This window comes from Eubalaena glacialis, chromosome 1 (assembly GCF_028564815.1).
Source record: "Eubalaena glacialis isolate mEubGla1 chromosome 1, mEubGla1.1.hap2.+ XY, whole genome shotgun sequence".
Lineage (NCBI taxonomy): Eukaryota > Metazoa > Chordata > Mammalia > Artiodactyla > Balaenidae > Eubalaena > Eubalaena glacialis.
The window spans coordinates 236,354,635-236,370,040 of NC_083716.1; the positions used below are offsets into that span (position 1 = coordinate 236,354,635).

The 15,406-nt window shown below is 48.6% G+C and overlaps 1 protein-coding gene across 1 annotated transcript in view; it reads right to left on the reverse strand.

Annotated features, from left to right (window-relative positions):
• Positions 1-15,121, reverse strand: part of ASB18 (ankyrin repeat and SOCS box containing 18) — a 95,718-nt gene extending 80,597 nt beyond the window's left edge. Inside the window, exons 1-2 of the mRNA XM_061191389.1 lie at positions 15,010-15,121; positions 14,205-14,331 (exon numbers count right to left, since the gene is read on the reverse strand). Of these exons, the coding sequence (XP_061047372.1) occupies positions 14,205-14,331; positions 15,010-15,121 (239 nt within the window). The remainder of the gene's footprint in view (positions 1-14,204; positions 14,332-15,009) is intronic.
• Positions 15,122-15,406: the final 285 nt, after the last annotated feature.

Sequence of the window (15,406 nt, forward strand, 5' to 3'; positions counted from 1 at the left end):
GAGCTTGAACACAGCAGTGAAAACTAGAAATATCTGGTGTGGCTGGTGGGTGAGGTAGCTGACTAGGAGCAAAGAGAAAATCTGTGTACGGCATCGAGAGCCTGTGAATTTTAGTGGCATCTGCAGTAGGGGAAGCTTCGTGCTTTGAGCATATCACACGTCTTACTGTTCTTGAGCTATCACAAAGGGTTAAGGAGAAACAGGGCCTGTCTTTCATTTACCCTTAATCCAAAAGAATCATCTTAGTGAGCTCCTATTGTAGGCTACAAAGGCTTGTAGAACAAGGTGTCTGGTTCCAGGACCAACTGCATAAGAAGATATAATAAGGAACTTGATCAGCTTGGCCATCAGCGGTGGTGGTGGGGAGAAGACTTCTTGTAGTCACCAGAGAATTCATGGGCAGGTGGTTTTTGAATTGAGTCTTAAGGAATGGGCAGAATTTTGTTAGGTAAAAAGGTTCCCTCCCAGATGTAGAGAAGAAAGAGAGCAAAGGGATATGGAGGGACCACCAGCTGTGTAGACCCGGCCAGCAGGAGTGGAAGTGATGCCATGGGAAGGGGACATGGTCAGCATGCAAGGGCTTAAATGCCATGGATGCCCAACTCTTCGATTTTTTTGGAGGCAGCTTATGAAATGACCAGGGTGGCATTTTAGGAAGATTAATTTGCCATAGTTTATAGAGAAGAAAGGGGGTGCCTAGGAATAGGGAGAAGGCTCCAGGGTCACAGACATCTAAGAAGAGTGGCTAATGAGTGGCAAACCAATGCAATTAAACAATCCATGTGGTTCTGCATCGAAACTTCTAATTTTAAATCCAGCACCCTAATTAAGCATAAATTATTTTGCCATTCAAATGTATTCTGGCTTGAAGCTCCCTCTCCGTTGGTGGTGAGAGGGGAGGAGGGAGGAGGGGAAGTAACCACAAGTCAACAATCAGAATTATCTGTAGTTTCTACTCAACAGTTCCGAGGGCATGCAGCCGTTCCCCAGGTATCTTATCTTCAAATGGTGCTCGCCATTTGCCATCCCGGCCGATTTCTGCCTTCTCTGGGAGCTTGCCATTCCTGGATGTGGCCTGTGTTCTCAGGCAGCGATTGGTTCTTAGTCTGGCTCCCTCAGCCCTCTCCAGGTCTTTAGCCTGCAGGGTCCAGCAGGAGTAGAGTCTGGAAGGGTTCAGTGGTCTCCATGTATAGCGTAAATGAGAAGTCCAGTGTCACCAGGAAGAATTTCCAGGCACCATCCAAGGTCATCTAGGACACTCAAGGAGCTGGATGTCCACATCCAGCTGGGCAGGGAAATGAGCACCACCACTGAACATCTGTGGGTGGTCAACACTGTCCCAAGGGGAAAGCTGGGAGGAGTCAAAAGAAGGAACACAGAAAGGAGGGGATGCTGTTTTCAAACAGACATGTAAGAGCAGCCCGGGTGTTTGAGAAGGTGTGGTTCTGCAGAGATGTCATGTCCCCTCAGACCGATGGGCCATGGGGCTAAACCATCATGCACTGGTAATCCCATCACCTCGCCTGTCCTAGCAGCCAGAGGACACTATCACTGTGGGGGAGGAACGTGTGCCTGCGAAGAGGAGAGGGCTCACTCTTCTGGTACCTTGCCAGATGGCCTGGAGTGGCAGGGACCCAGACCAGGGTAACTCTCCTTGAGTGGGAGTCTGTCACCGCTGAGTTTGGGACCACCCATATGTGGAGGTCAGGATGAAATAGAGAGTCATCACATTTAACAAGTCTGTGCTCAACACCTTCTCTGTTCCCTGACACTGTAAGACGTTGGAGAGTCGAGACAGAAAAACCACATAATCCCTCCTCTCTAGGCTTTATATGGTGGTTGACAAGACAACTACACAACTAGTTACCAATCTAGAAATATTTGTAATGCACTGTGTCAAAGGCAAGGGTGAGCGAACACTGGGGGAAGGGAGGGAGAGAGTCATGCAGATATCGGAGCAAAGAGCTTTCCAGGCCAACAGAACAGCAGGTGCAAAGTCCCCGAGCAAGGAACAGGCAAGGTGTGTCTGGGAACAGCCAGCCTGCCACTGGGCTGGAGTGAGACCGAGCGCGGATGGGGGGCTAAGTCATGGAAGGACTTAACGGTCATTGTAAGGATGTTGAATCTCTGCTCGGGGAAATGGAAAGTTATTGGGGCAGAGGGATGACTCACCTTCCTTAGTTGCTGTGCTCGGGGAGGGCTGCAGGGGACGAGGGCAGGACCAGGGAGACAGCTAGAAAGGTATCACAACAATTCAGGTGGGCACGGATGGCTTGGACCAGGGCAGTAGCCATGGATGAGATGAGACAAAGTTGGACTCTGGGTACATTTTGAAGATGGAAGAGTCAGAATTTCCTGATGGAACAGATGGGCCAGTGAGAGGAAGAGGAGTCAAGGGTGAATGGAGAGTTTTGTGGGCTGAGCAATTAGAGAATCGAGTTTCCAGGCGCTGAGCTGGAGGAGACTTGGGGAGAAACAGGTTTTGGGGGGAAACCAGAGTTCGATTTTGGACTTATAGACCCAAAGAGGGCGTTGAGTTGGCAGTTGGAGATACAGCCACCATCTTTGGTCTGAGAAAAAGATCCAGGCAAGAGATAGGAACTTGGGAGTCATCAGCATTTGGAAGATACTTGGGACCTTTCGATGGGATATTATCCAGGGAGCGAATGATGTTAGGAAAGAGAAGTCAAGGACTGGGCATCTGGGATAAGAAGACAAGGAGGAAAGTAGGGAGATGCGTTTGACTGACAGGATAGCTGCCTCGGGGAGTTGTGAGGGGAGGAGATGCTGCCTGGGAGTGGAGAGCCACGAGCCCCAGGCTGAGGGGTCGTCCTTGATCTAGTTCATTCCAGTCTTTGGGGTACTTTGCTACCTGGCCAATGAGCACATCCGTCCACGAAGGCTGCTAAATCACCCCTGGAATGAATTGCAAAAGATGGTGCCAGGTAACCAGGTTTCCACCTGGGGATTCACACATAACCAGGGAAAGTGAATCAGTCAACCTCCCACAAAAGAAGAAATTGCCCTGACATGGATATTAAAAAAAAAACAAACTCAACTTTTCTGAGGTATAATTTATATACGATTCCCTCATTTTAACTATATAATGAATTTTTTGACAAGTGTATTCAGTCACGTCACCACACTACAGCTGAGACAGAGAACGTTTTCATCGCCCAGAAACTCCGGCGGAAATGAAAACACTTCCTCACCAGCCCTGACCCGCTGCCTCAGACTGGTTTTGCGCCTGATGTGCTGGCAACTTGGCTGGTGCAGCTTAAAGCCCGAGGAGCCCGACAGCAGCTTAGCAGTTCACAACGATTCCGAATCTAAGCAGTGCAGAAACAAGCGGCTTATTTCATCACCTGAACCTCACGTCGAGTACCTTGCTTCCCAGGTCTGGGTCAGGAAAGCTCCCCACGGTGCATCCAAAGAGGTCGACAACCCTTGTGGAAGGACGGGCTTGGCCCCTTTGGATTGCGTACGCTTTACGCCCACACTGTCCAGGTGCTTGGCTCTGTTTTTGACTGACCTCGGCCCCTCCACACTCGAGGTATAGTTGGAAATCCTCCCCTGGCTGGAGGAGAGGCTCACGTCCAGGGCTCCCGGACCAGCACAGGCCACCCTGGGGAGCTGGCTGGGGCTGATTTAAGGATGCTGAGAAATCCACTCACAGCTCCTCCATCCATTACCCCCGGGAGGAGGACCAGCGGCGGGGAGAGGAGTGGGAGAGGTGACCTCCCAGCAGTGGCCACTCACAGAACTGCCCACAGGGGGTTTCTCTCCAGGGTGGGTCCCCCAGCAAATGGCTGCTGAGCCCAGGCCGCCCAGCAGGGGGCAGCAGCGGCCAGATGCCAGTCCTGCTAACCCACCACCTGGTCCACTCACACCTCGGCTCAGAGAACTATAGCTAACCCCTGGTAGGAGTGACTTTCATGATGATGACAGGGCACAGCCCTCAGGATGCTGTACGTCCACTTGTGAAGGAGGAGCGGGGTTAGCAGCGAGAGCTGGGACCACAGGGAACTGGGATTTACATTCAGTCACCTTGAGGTTGGGCAACACCCCTTGCCATCTCAGTCTTTGGAGCTGGTCTGGGTCAGCATCTTCCAGCCACGTGCCTTGTGGGTTAATTGATTTTTCTGTGCCTTAGTTGTCTCATCCGCAAGATGGGAGGGACACGGCACTTTCTTGTGCATTGATACATGAACGGTGTGACCCCGAGGCAGGGGCGCAGTCAATGTTCCTGTTTTGATTATCTGAACGTCGTTCGGTGAGGCATCAACGTGGCACCCTGAGTGTGCAGTATCAGGACCCCGTGACTGTGGGCGTGACCTTTGTGAGGGCAGGACTTTCTCCCTCTTCCCTGCAGAGGATGGTGGATCTATTTGCTGACAGCTCACGTGCCTGACACAGGTGAGAAGTCAGGCGTTTTTCTCCCAGGGCTCTTTGATTGTAATAACGACCTCGCCGGGGGTCTAGACGGTGTGATAAACGAAGCACAAAAAGTCCAAAGCTGGATGGAGGACAGAGGGCAGTGGCCTGGGTCTGTCCCTTCTTGTTGTCATGTGGGGTCTCTTTCTCCATTTGGGCTTGGAGTAAACCATCTTTAGGGTCCATTCTAGCTCGGAAGACTTTGATATCTGAACAAAGTTAATGCTTAGAATCCCCCAAGGCAGAGTCCACCAAGTATGGTGAAGATAAGAAAAAACCAGCAAATCTCTCCTCTGCCAACAAGACCTGAATTTCCATTAAATTTCTGTTCCAAAGCCGGTTTTTCCTGCTGTTCTGAACGGCAGAGGAGTGTTGCCAGTGGACCTAATCAAGCTGGACCCAACTGCTGGCAAAGAGAATAGTCTTTGCTTCCTAAGGTAATGAGAACCAGTTGCCAGGTTGTTACACTTTGTTCTTTCCTGGAGGTTCGGGAAATCAAAACAAGGCTGCTTCTGAACAGACCTGGATAGTCACTGGGAAGGTGAGATCAAAGTGTGTCTGAAAGTAAAGAACCCATCTTTTCTTTTCCTTTTTAAAAAAAGTGTGGGAAAATATACATAACATGAAATTTGCCCTTTTAACCATTTCTAAGTGTGTAGTTCAGTGGCTTCAAGTACATACACGTCATTTGGCCAATCATCACCACTGTCCTCTCCAGAAACTGAAACTCTGTCCCCATTAAACACCAGCTTCCCATTCTCCTTCCCCCAGCCCTTGGCAACCACCCTTACACTTGCTGCCTCTATGACTTTGACTCTTCTAGGGACCTCACAGAAGTGGGAACATACACAATTTGTCCTTTGGTGACTTGTTTGTTTCATTTAGCTTAATGTCTTCAAGGTTCATGCATGTTGTAGCCTGTGTCAGAATTCCCTTCCTTTTAAAAACTGAGTTCCACTGTATATATAGACCACATTTTGTTTATCCCTTCATCCATCAGTGGGCACTTGGGTTGCTTCCATCTCTGTGGCTACTGCGAATAATGCTGCTGTGAATACGGGTGCCCATGCAATGAGCCCGCCCTGTGCCTTGCTTTCACTGCGGACCCTCTACCCCTGCTCAGAGGGGCTGCAGGAGTTCCTGTTCCCAGCCCTGGGACTTCTCTCAAACAAAAGCAACTCTGATCTATTTACTTTCTGGAATGCCCAGGTATCTTCCAGAATGCTGCAACACAGAGCAGAGAAAAAATGATTGTGGCCTGCAATATTGGAAGCCAGGGGCTCCCTAATGTCCATTTTCCACCAAAATAGAATCTTAATACGCCGCTTACAGCACCATGTATTAGAATCAGCACTGGGTATTGATTCAGACCACCCAGTGGTCTGAATCCTAATGGAGCCTCTAAGACCCGTTAGCCCAAGTATGAACACGCCATCCCCCTTCAAATAAGAACAGACATTAACTTGTTGAAGAGCATTGTACAGAAATATTCTTCTGGAGCCTTCTGAAATCTGGCAGAAACTATCGGGGCTTTGGCTTCTGTGTTTGGATGCTCTTCCCGACAATGATTGTTTAATAAATTCAGCTGATTTATATGGCTGTTTCTGCAGGTCTTCCCGTGAATGTTTGAGGATGCACATCCCCCCACATTTTTTGGTCAGGGATGCATGCTTCCTGTTCCTCTAAAAGCAGCACTGAGTTTTTTAGTTAATCAAATTTAGTTAAAAGGAGGGAAAGTGGGCAAAAGACATGAAGAGATATTTCACCGAAGAGGAGATCCAGATGGCAAATAAGCACACAAAAAAAATGTTTGGCGTGAGTAGCCATCAGGGAAATGCAAGTTAAAAAAAAAATGACAGTGAGATATCTCTGCACACCTATCAGAATGGCTAAAATAAAAAATAGTGACAACACCAAATGCTGACCAGGATGCAGAGAAACTGGATCCCTCATCCATTGCTGCTGGGAATGTAACATGGTGCTGCCACTCTGGAAAACAGTTTGACAGTTTCTTATAAAACCAAACACGTGATTTTCATAGACCCAGAAATTTCACTCCTGGGAATTTATTCCAGAGAAATGAAAACTTGTGTTCACACAAAAACCTGTACACAAATATTCATAGCAGCTTTTTTGGATAATAAGCCCCAACTGAAAAAACCCAAATACAAATATTTTCTTACATTCTGTGGGTTGTCTTTTCAGTTCCCTATTTTTAAAAAGATACTTTAAATGCATTTGTATGTCTACGTTGAAAGCCACAGAAAAGCAGCAAAATGTAAAGTCATAACTTCTGAAAATTTAGATTCTTAGACCTGAGAATGAGCTGTGAACTAGTCAGATGACCAGTTTTAGGGACAAAGAAACTGAGGTTTGGGCAGATTGAGTTTTGCCAAAGGTCTCTACACACCCATTGGTGACAAAACTGAGCTTGTACCGGGGTCTTCTTCCCTGTTCTGTGTTCTCACTTTTTTTCTTTTTTTTTTTTTTTGTTTCTTTGGATAAAGCATAGATTGACTTTCATTTCTTACTAATTTAAGGAAGTTCCTTTTGTTGATAATACTTAGGGTTTTTCTATCAGTGGGAAGACTTTTGAAATGCTTTTCTATGTCTATTCCTTTATGCAAACAATGCTTTGCTTCCTGCCAGGCCTAAAATCAAAGGCTCCCAAGGTATTTTCCACTTGTGTTTTAGTGACTTCATTGAATTTTCATATAAGCACACATGACTTTGACCTGTAAGGACTAATTCCTGGAACTTTGTGTTAACACGTTTTGGTACATCTACATTTTAACAAAAACCATTGGTTTCTTACCTTTTGAAAATCAGAGAAAATTGTGGGCATTGTTGCCATGAGACCAATGGCCAAATGGCCACATGAATGGATGACATTTAGGGGCCCCTGGGACAAAGTATACAACATGAGTCCTGCCTAATGGATTGCCCATCCTTGTCTGGCATGTTCAGTCTGGTGGCATCTGCAGGTGTGATGGATTTGCTCCCTGACGGCAGAAACTCAAAGGTGACGGCTCCATATGGTCCCTTGGTTGGCTCATTTCAAGTGTACCAAACATGGGTGTTCAGGCACAATTTTCTCTGACTTGCCTTCTTCCTGATTTCCAGTGTGTAAGTAGTGTCTAGAACAAAACTGCTGAAAATTTATGTACATTTGAGTCACCTGGGGATGTGAGAAACTGCAGATTCTGATTCCCTAGGTCTGGGGTGGAGCCCAAGATGCTCTATTCCTAATGAAGTTTTCAGGCACCAGCTGCATCAGTATCACCCGAGAGCTTGTCAGAAATGCAGAATCTTGGACCCCAATCCTGACCCACGGATAAGGAACCTGCATGTTAACAAGCTCCTTGGGAGATTCAAGTGCACATCCAACATGAAGAGGGGCTGCTCAGGGATGCAGCAGTGAAGCCACTGCAGGAACCCTGAGCTGCTGGTGACAATCCACAGACAGCACCTGCACTGAGATTCTGCCAGGAGCCTGCCTGGTACCCAGGCAGGTTCTTTGAGATCAATCTGGATCTTTCATGCTTTTTCCTTTCAGGCCAACTTGATGACCCACCATTGCTCCCTCCTGCTTCCCTTCCTCTCCCTGGTGGTCTTGCTAGTTAATAGGCATCTGTTTTGTACAGTGGACCTTCTCCCCATCTTACAAGCTGTATTCTCACTAAAATCCCAGGGACTCAGGCACAGATGGGGTCTGGCAGGCAGGGTCTGAGGACATTTTATTGACCTGCAGATGCCCTAAGGCATCCTAGAGGTGGCCACGTGACAGCAGCATCCCTCCCCTTCATGGAAGTCGGGGCCTGGGCTAGGGGGTAATGTGCAGGGAGAGAGGCCATTTGGCTCATAGAAACTTAGGAGAGTTTACTGACCTAATAATGCCAGCGGGACAGCTGGGTGAAACCACCGTGGTGTCCCCAACTTGTCTCCAAGAAACCAACTTTCAAGGAAGTTTTATTGGCCCCAATATACCATCTCCTCCATTCTCCTGGTTTGGCTTCCTCTTATCACCAAGACAATCTCCATTCCACTGGGATTCACCAAGGCAACAGGGAGGAAGGCTTTGAAAAATGCATTCTGTTCAAAGGACCTTAGTTCTTCCCTCCACCATCAATGGAAGTCATTAGGATTTAACATTTCCAAATTATATACGTCAGCTGAGATGTGTGTGTGTGTGTGTATGTGCATCTGGATATGGCAGCGATGGTGGTTTGCAGTCGTATTCTAATGTAATTGGCCAAGGCAAACAGAAAATAATGGGCAAACACAGATTTATTTAGCTTTGGGCATGGCTTGTTGAATCTGCAATTCTGATAAGGAGAGAAGAAGGGGCAGATGCCAAGTTTTCTACTCTTTTGCATTTCGTCCAAATCCATTTGACTATTAAGCCTGTCTGGTTAATATCACACTTCTTTGCAGCTTTAACTCACTACTATTACTCTGTGTGTCAATTATCAGAGAAGTGAAAACAAGTTACATCCCCTTCCTCACTGCATAACCCCTCCCATCCTGCACCCCATTTTCTCCACCATTACAACTCATACCCCTGTGACAAAGTGGGGGCATCTTTAAGGGGGATGGGGGAGTGAGCTTGCAGTGGAGTCCGCACTTGACCGTCAGAGCTGCTTGTCCTCAAAGGTGGGTCTTGTCCTCTCCCCACCTTGTGCATGCAGGGCTGCCCACTTGAAGCAGGACAGTCCCTTAGTGTGTTTGGACTCAAGGGGAGACATTTAGATGGATTCATCCATTCCTGGATTCTCTGTGCTAAAGGTTTGTTTCTTCTGTGTCTAGTGTGGGCATAGCCCCTGTAGAGCACCCGTCTCAAGCATCTCCTCTGCATCCTGAGGTCACCGGGCGTAAGAGCACGTGGGAGGGTACAGCACCTCCCAGGAGTTAGGAGGGGGTACAGGTAGAGGCTGGTTAATGCAGGTCTCTGCCCTTTGAGCCAGCTGCCCTATACAGCATGCTCCATTTCTTTTTGAGGGACTCCTGCGAAAATGCTCTTTTAGAGCATATTTTTAAGTGCAGTGTCAAGATGGTGACTTCCTATCCCTTGTAGTCTGAAGCTCCTCTCCCCATCACTTCATTTTTGAAAAAAATTTGTTTCATTTTTGAAAGAACACTTAACATGATATCTAGCTTTTTAAAGCACACAATATAGTCTTGTTGACTATAGTTACAATGCTGTGCACCACATCTCTAGAGCTTATCCATGTTGCTTCACTGAAATTTACATCCATTGATTAGCAGCTCCCCATTTCCCCCTCCCCCCACCCATTGCCTCATTTTGATGCAAATTCAGATGTTTGCCAGCAATCCCACTTAGCATCGGCAGCAGTGCTATCCTCTGTGACCATCACAAGCAGGGTTAAGGTGTGCACACATGCCCAGCTCCCGGCAGCAATCTTCTGGGGAGCCGCTTTCCAGAGGTGTCCATCCGCCAGTGAGTGCAGGGAATGGGAATCTGACTGAAGCACTTTTCCTGCTCTGCTCTCAAGGTATTTGGAGTTTATATCAACCCTTTCCTGACAATGGCTTCCTTGCCCCTTTCTCTTTCCCTTTGTGTCTGGTGTGGCAGGAGGCGCTAGATCTTTTCAACACACGGCAGCACAGGTGTCATGGCCCCCCTGCTTTCCCATTGGCAAGTGACCCCACAGAGGGTGGAACCATGGCAGCGCTGGGGCCCCTCTGAAGGCATCTACAGATGAGAATGATTCAGGGAATGTCTCCAAAGAGGGCTGGCTCTCCCGACCTTGCTCACATCTGCCTTTGGCCAGTTTCTATGATGACAGAAATGGTTGACAGGCATCCTCTGCTGCGGGTGTCCATGACCCAGGCTGGGACCTCACCCCTGGAGAGCTGGCAGGAGGCCACGGCCCTGTAGTCTATGATTTTCACTCCCCTCTACTTTCTACTTTTTGTGTAGATGGAACTTTGACCCAGCTGGGCCACTTTTGAGAATCTATCAAGCAGAAATAGACGAGGCACTGAACAAAGCTCTGTGTGAGGTGACATTTGTTGCGGCATGACTGTTGTGGCCCAGATGGTCAGCTGTGGTCAGCTGATGCTAATACTGCTGAGATAAAGAATATGTCATTCAGCTGCAGGGGGGACGGCCAGCAGCAGTCTTCAGGATCCATCTTTTAAGGCAAAGTCGTGGTCTTCCCGGGCAGACTCTGGCCAGTGGTAATGATCCAACAGAAGAAGTTAGTGACTGATGACCAGGTGAAACACACAAGGAGGACTCCGGAATCTTACTTGTACTGTTTCCTATCAGACAGGCGAGGGCTTGGCTGGGACCACAGGACCAGGCACAGTCAGCTGAGGCCACAGCAACTCTGTGCTCCAAGTTTCCCCCGGCGGCCAGGATCCACCTCGAGTCCAAGACCATGCAGCACTCAGTCAGCTCACACTTGAGAACCACCTTCATCACGAGGTTGATAGATGCCTGTGCCTTGCACAAAACAGGACTAAAGGAACTGCCAGGTCACTAAGTGTCTCTTCTCACTCATGGTCACTCTTTCCTCCCTTTTCGACATGTGCTTGTCCATCCCCCAAATGTTCCATGGTCCCAAGGAAGGGACAACCCTGTGATGGACATTTCCTGTGAGCATATGCAGAATGGATGAGATGTCAGGGACAAGCAGAGGTGTGGAGACCCCCCAAGCAGACAAAAAAATGGGCATTCTTTAAATATTTGTACATTTACTTACTGGAGATGGTAGAATAGCTTATATTCTATTAGTAAACAAAGATACTTACTCATAAGATGACTTGCCGCCATCTTTACATTTAGAATAAGAGTCCCGATGTGTCCTGGATGTAACAGAGCACTCTCCCGACCTGGAACTGACCAAGAGCGGTGCTTGCAAATCTCCACTTGAGGGCACTGTGGTCCCAGTGTTGTTCTGGTGTCCCTTTCAACTGGACCCCTGGGCAAGTGCCTGACTGGTCCAGCTCTTCATCAAACTCTCAATGTGCTCCTTGAGGAACAGGAGAAGTTTCCATTCTCGTCAAGGACAAAGGCCTTGAGTCAAGTGACTGGCTAGTCTGTGCTGGCTTTGCACAGAGAGCATTGGATGTCCTTGGCCATTGGAGAAGCGATGCCAGTCTCTGCAGGGGCAGTGAGTTCCCTGCTGCCATCCATGCACGGGTGACTGTCCCAGTTTGATTCCATATTGGTGGGAGAGAGGCTGGGTTCACCTTCCTCACAGAGCCGAGGATCGGGGGTGGAGTGCCCCTTGGTGCCCAGCCTTGGAAACCAAGCTCACGAAGTAACAGTAGAATCTGGTGTGGTCTGATTGTCATCGTAGTGTTAGCTGACCTATCATTCTTCCCCTTCCCAGGACCAGGAGAGAAGGCAGGAATGGGCTTCACCGAGGTCAAATGTAGCCCCAATCCAGAGCTGGAGCATTTGGAGGATGGCACAGGCCAGTCCGTAGGTGCAGACTGAGCCTAGACAGCCCTGCAGCTCTTCCCTCACTGGACACAGCACCGCCGTGCTCCAGGGACAAACACAAAACCTCTGGCATTCCAGATCTTATCAGCTCATTATCATAAGCATTATTTAATCCTGGCAACACAATAATCCCTTCCCTGTGTATGTATTATGCAAGATTCAAAGTCACTTGATGCCATGAGGAAAGTAAAAAGACTCTCTGCATAGGGCAGAAATAATTTGCAAGACCAACTTGGGGTAGAGGGTTCTCAAATGAACTCCAGTGGTCCGACAGCTTTCAGAGGGCCAGGCAGGCACCCCCTTTGAAGAGCTGCGTAACAAAAGGCCCTGGCTAGGGGCATTATAATTTGCTCCAACCAGTTCCAAAGGACTCCTATTTTCAATGATGTAAAGAGAAATACTAATGTCACAGGACGTGGGCATTGTGCTTGGTATAAGTACACACACAAAAGCTAAGCGAGGGTATTTTGGATGTCTTGTTGGGGAGGACGTAATTAAATTTACCTTCGAGAACCCTTTGAAGTCTGTGGCTCACTGTTTTATATAAAGGTAACGTTCCCCATCAGCTCATCTGTCAGTTGTACAATTCTCACAAATTGGGAAAGTTGCTGAGGCAGAATCAATGTTTCCACTTGGAGTAAAATTATCTTTCAGGAGGCAGGATGTCATCCCTGCTCTGGCTGTTTGAGTCAAGCACGATGGTCGCCTGGGGGTGACATGCTGTGTTCAGTGAGCTGTGGGAGCCCCCAGGACTGGGTGTAAGTCTGGGCTCCGAGCATGGCAGCCCCGTGTGTGCCACGGGGAGACTGAGGTTTCTGGGTGGCATCAGCTTCTGTTCAGGCCCAGCCCCGCTAGGGTACCACCCAATGAGACCTCCCCACTGCTGAGCCCCGTAAACATGGGAGCCTGGCTGGTGGGGAAAGCGCCACATCTCACTGGGTGGATGGCATTGGAAGTGGCCCGTGTGCGCCACACCCAGTGCAGAAGCGCTGCAAGTGGGCTTCTTTTTTTTAAATTTTTATTTATTTATTTTTTATTGAAGTATAGTTGATCTGCAGTATCGTGTTAGTTTCAGGTGTACAGTACAGTGATTCAGTTATTTATATACATATATATATATATAATTCAGTTATTTTTATATATATTCTTTTTCAGATTCTTTTCCCTTATAGGTTATTACAAAATATCTAGTAGAATTCCCTGTGCTATACAGCAGGTCCTTGTTGTTTATCTATTTTTTATATAGTTGTGTGTATATGTTAATCCCAAACTCTTAATTTATCCCTCTCCACCCCTTTCCCCTTTGGTAACCATCAGTTTATTTTCTATGTCTGAGTCTCTTTCTGTTTTGTAAATAAGTTCATCTGTGTCTTTTTTTTTTTTTTTTTTAAGATTCCACATGTAAGCGATATCATATGATATTTGTCTTTCTCTGTCTGGCTTACTTCACTTAGTATGACAATCTCTAGGTCCATCTACGTTGCTGCAAATGGCATTATTTCCTTCTTTTTATAACTGAGTAATATTCCATTGTATATAATACCACATCTTTATCCATTCATCTGTTGATGTACATCTATGCAAGTGGGCTTCTAAGGGGCTGACAACACCTCCCCTTCATATCCTGGACTGTGTCTTTGTTCTACTTGTGTCATAACTCAATAAAAACACAAATGCGCATCCCCTCTTACGGATATTCACATGTTGATAAAAGACTATTGGAAAGTTTTCTTTCAAAAGAACGACTCTCTAAAGGCAATTTCAGGTAGTCAGAGAGCAAATATTAATGGGATTGTCCAGAAGGGAATATTCATTTATCTTTAGTGTTTTTGCTTGGAAGTAGCAAACGTTCTTGAATTCATACACTTGAGTCCACAATTTTAAAATTGGAGGTAACTTTTCATGTTTCCATTTGTGGTAGAGGTTGGGCACACAGCTTTCCTATACTTCTCCCCCTCTCCTGCTCTTGAGCGTGGCCGTGTGACTGCATAGTGACCAAGGAAATAGACCTGATGTGTACACTGTTGCAGGCCTGGCCCCTAAAACCTTTCCACTGGTCCTCTCTGCTCTCCTCCACCCCGATAAGCTCTCAGGGGCTTCGCACAATAGAAGCTTCTCGGCCGTTCGGAGTCCACTGAAAGGTGAGGGAGGACTTCTCCCTGGATTCATCCAGGCTCTCACTTTGCTCCTCTGGTGGACTGTATACTCTAGTGCAGCTTGCGGGAGGACGGAAAACAGACGGATGTCATACAACACGAAGCAAGACAGGAGGACAGAGGGGCAGGGTGGGCACTACTGTTGGAGATGGAGTTGACCCCGAAGCGGGGCCAGCAAGATGCTCGGCTGGTGCCAAGAGCTGGCCGGCGCCTGGAGGATGCAGAAGCCGCCGAAGTCCCCACGGGGCCGCCTGAGCGGTGCTGATGCTGCGTAAGACGTCGTCAGACGCCAATGGTCAAAGATGAAAGTTGCCCCTGCTCTCCAAGATGAGGGCCACCTCTGACCAGACAGGGCTCCAGCCCTAAGGCTGCCGCTCTGGGACATAAAATAAGCCAGGATGCTCAGAGAATCACGTGCGGAGGGAGAGCACGCCAGCTCTGGCCTCCAGCTGTTCCCTTCCTCGTCAGCACGGCGGCTGCTTCTCTCGGGATGGAACCCTCGGCGCTTTGCTCCGCTTGCCGCGTGCTGCTGGGCACTCTGCTGCAGGCAGCGGACTTTGCCCTGTGATCTTTTGGGTGCTTTCTTCTCAGGAACGTGCCTGGATCCCAATTGCTTAGGAGGCGGGGTGGACCTGGTCCTGGTCCTCTTATCACAAATGACCCTGATGACTGTCGTGGATTAAGGCTTACGGATCCCTCATCTCTGGAATGCTTCTGTCCTAAGGGCAATAGGAACTCAGAGCAAGAAGGATCCTTATGGGGTTCACCCCGGGTCTTTTATAGATGAGGAAACAAACATGGCTCCCTGGGGGCCCCCAGGATGGGCCCCACGTCACCCTGCGTTCAGCTTCCCTCCCACCCCTCCGAGTTGAGTGTGTGGTCTGGTGGTGTCGGGGAGCAGCTCTTTGTGACTCTGGGAAGGCTGTTAACCTTTCTGATCCCCACCTGGAAAGTAGGGAGTCTGGTTTCGGATTGCCGTGGATGCACTCGCGGCCTCTTCTGGGCTGCCCTCCTGCCCTTCCTGCTCCACGTGCAGCTGGGAGCCGTGGGGGTCCATGTCAGCCTTTCCTGCCACAGCTGGGGTCTCCGCGCCTCCCTCCCTCGAGGCGCAGGAAGCGGATGTTTTCACGAAGCACTCGCTCAGTGTAGACAGTAAACACACAGCTCCGAGCCCAGTAGCACCTGTGGGGACATCTCCCCAATTTGCTGCTCCCCAGTGCCCACTCCTCCCCCGGGGGGAGGCCTGAGGCTCAGGGATGCGAGGGTCACGGGCATCTGCCATCAGCCCTGCTGAGGAAATGGGGGCTGCGGGAGGGGGATGTGCGTATAGCATGTGGGTACA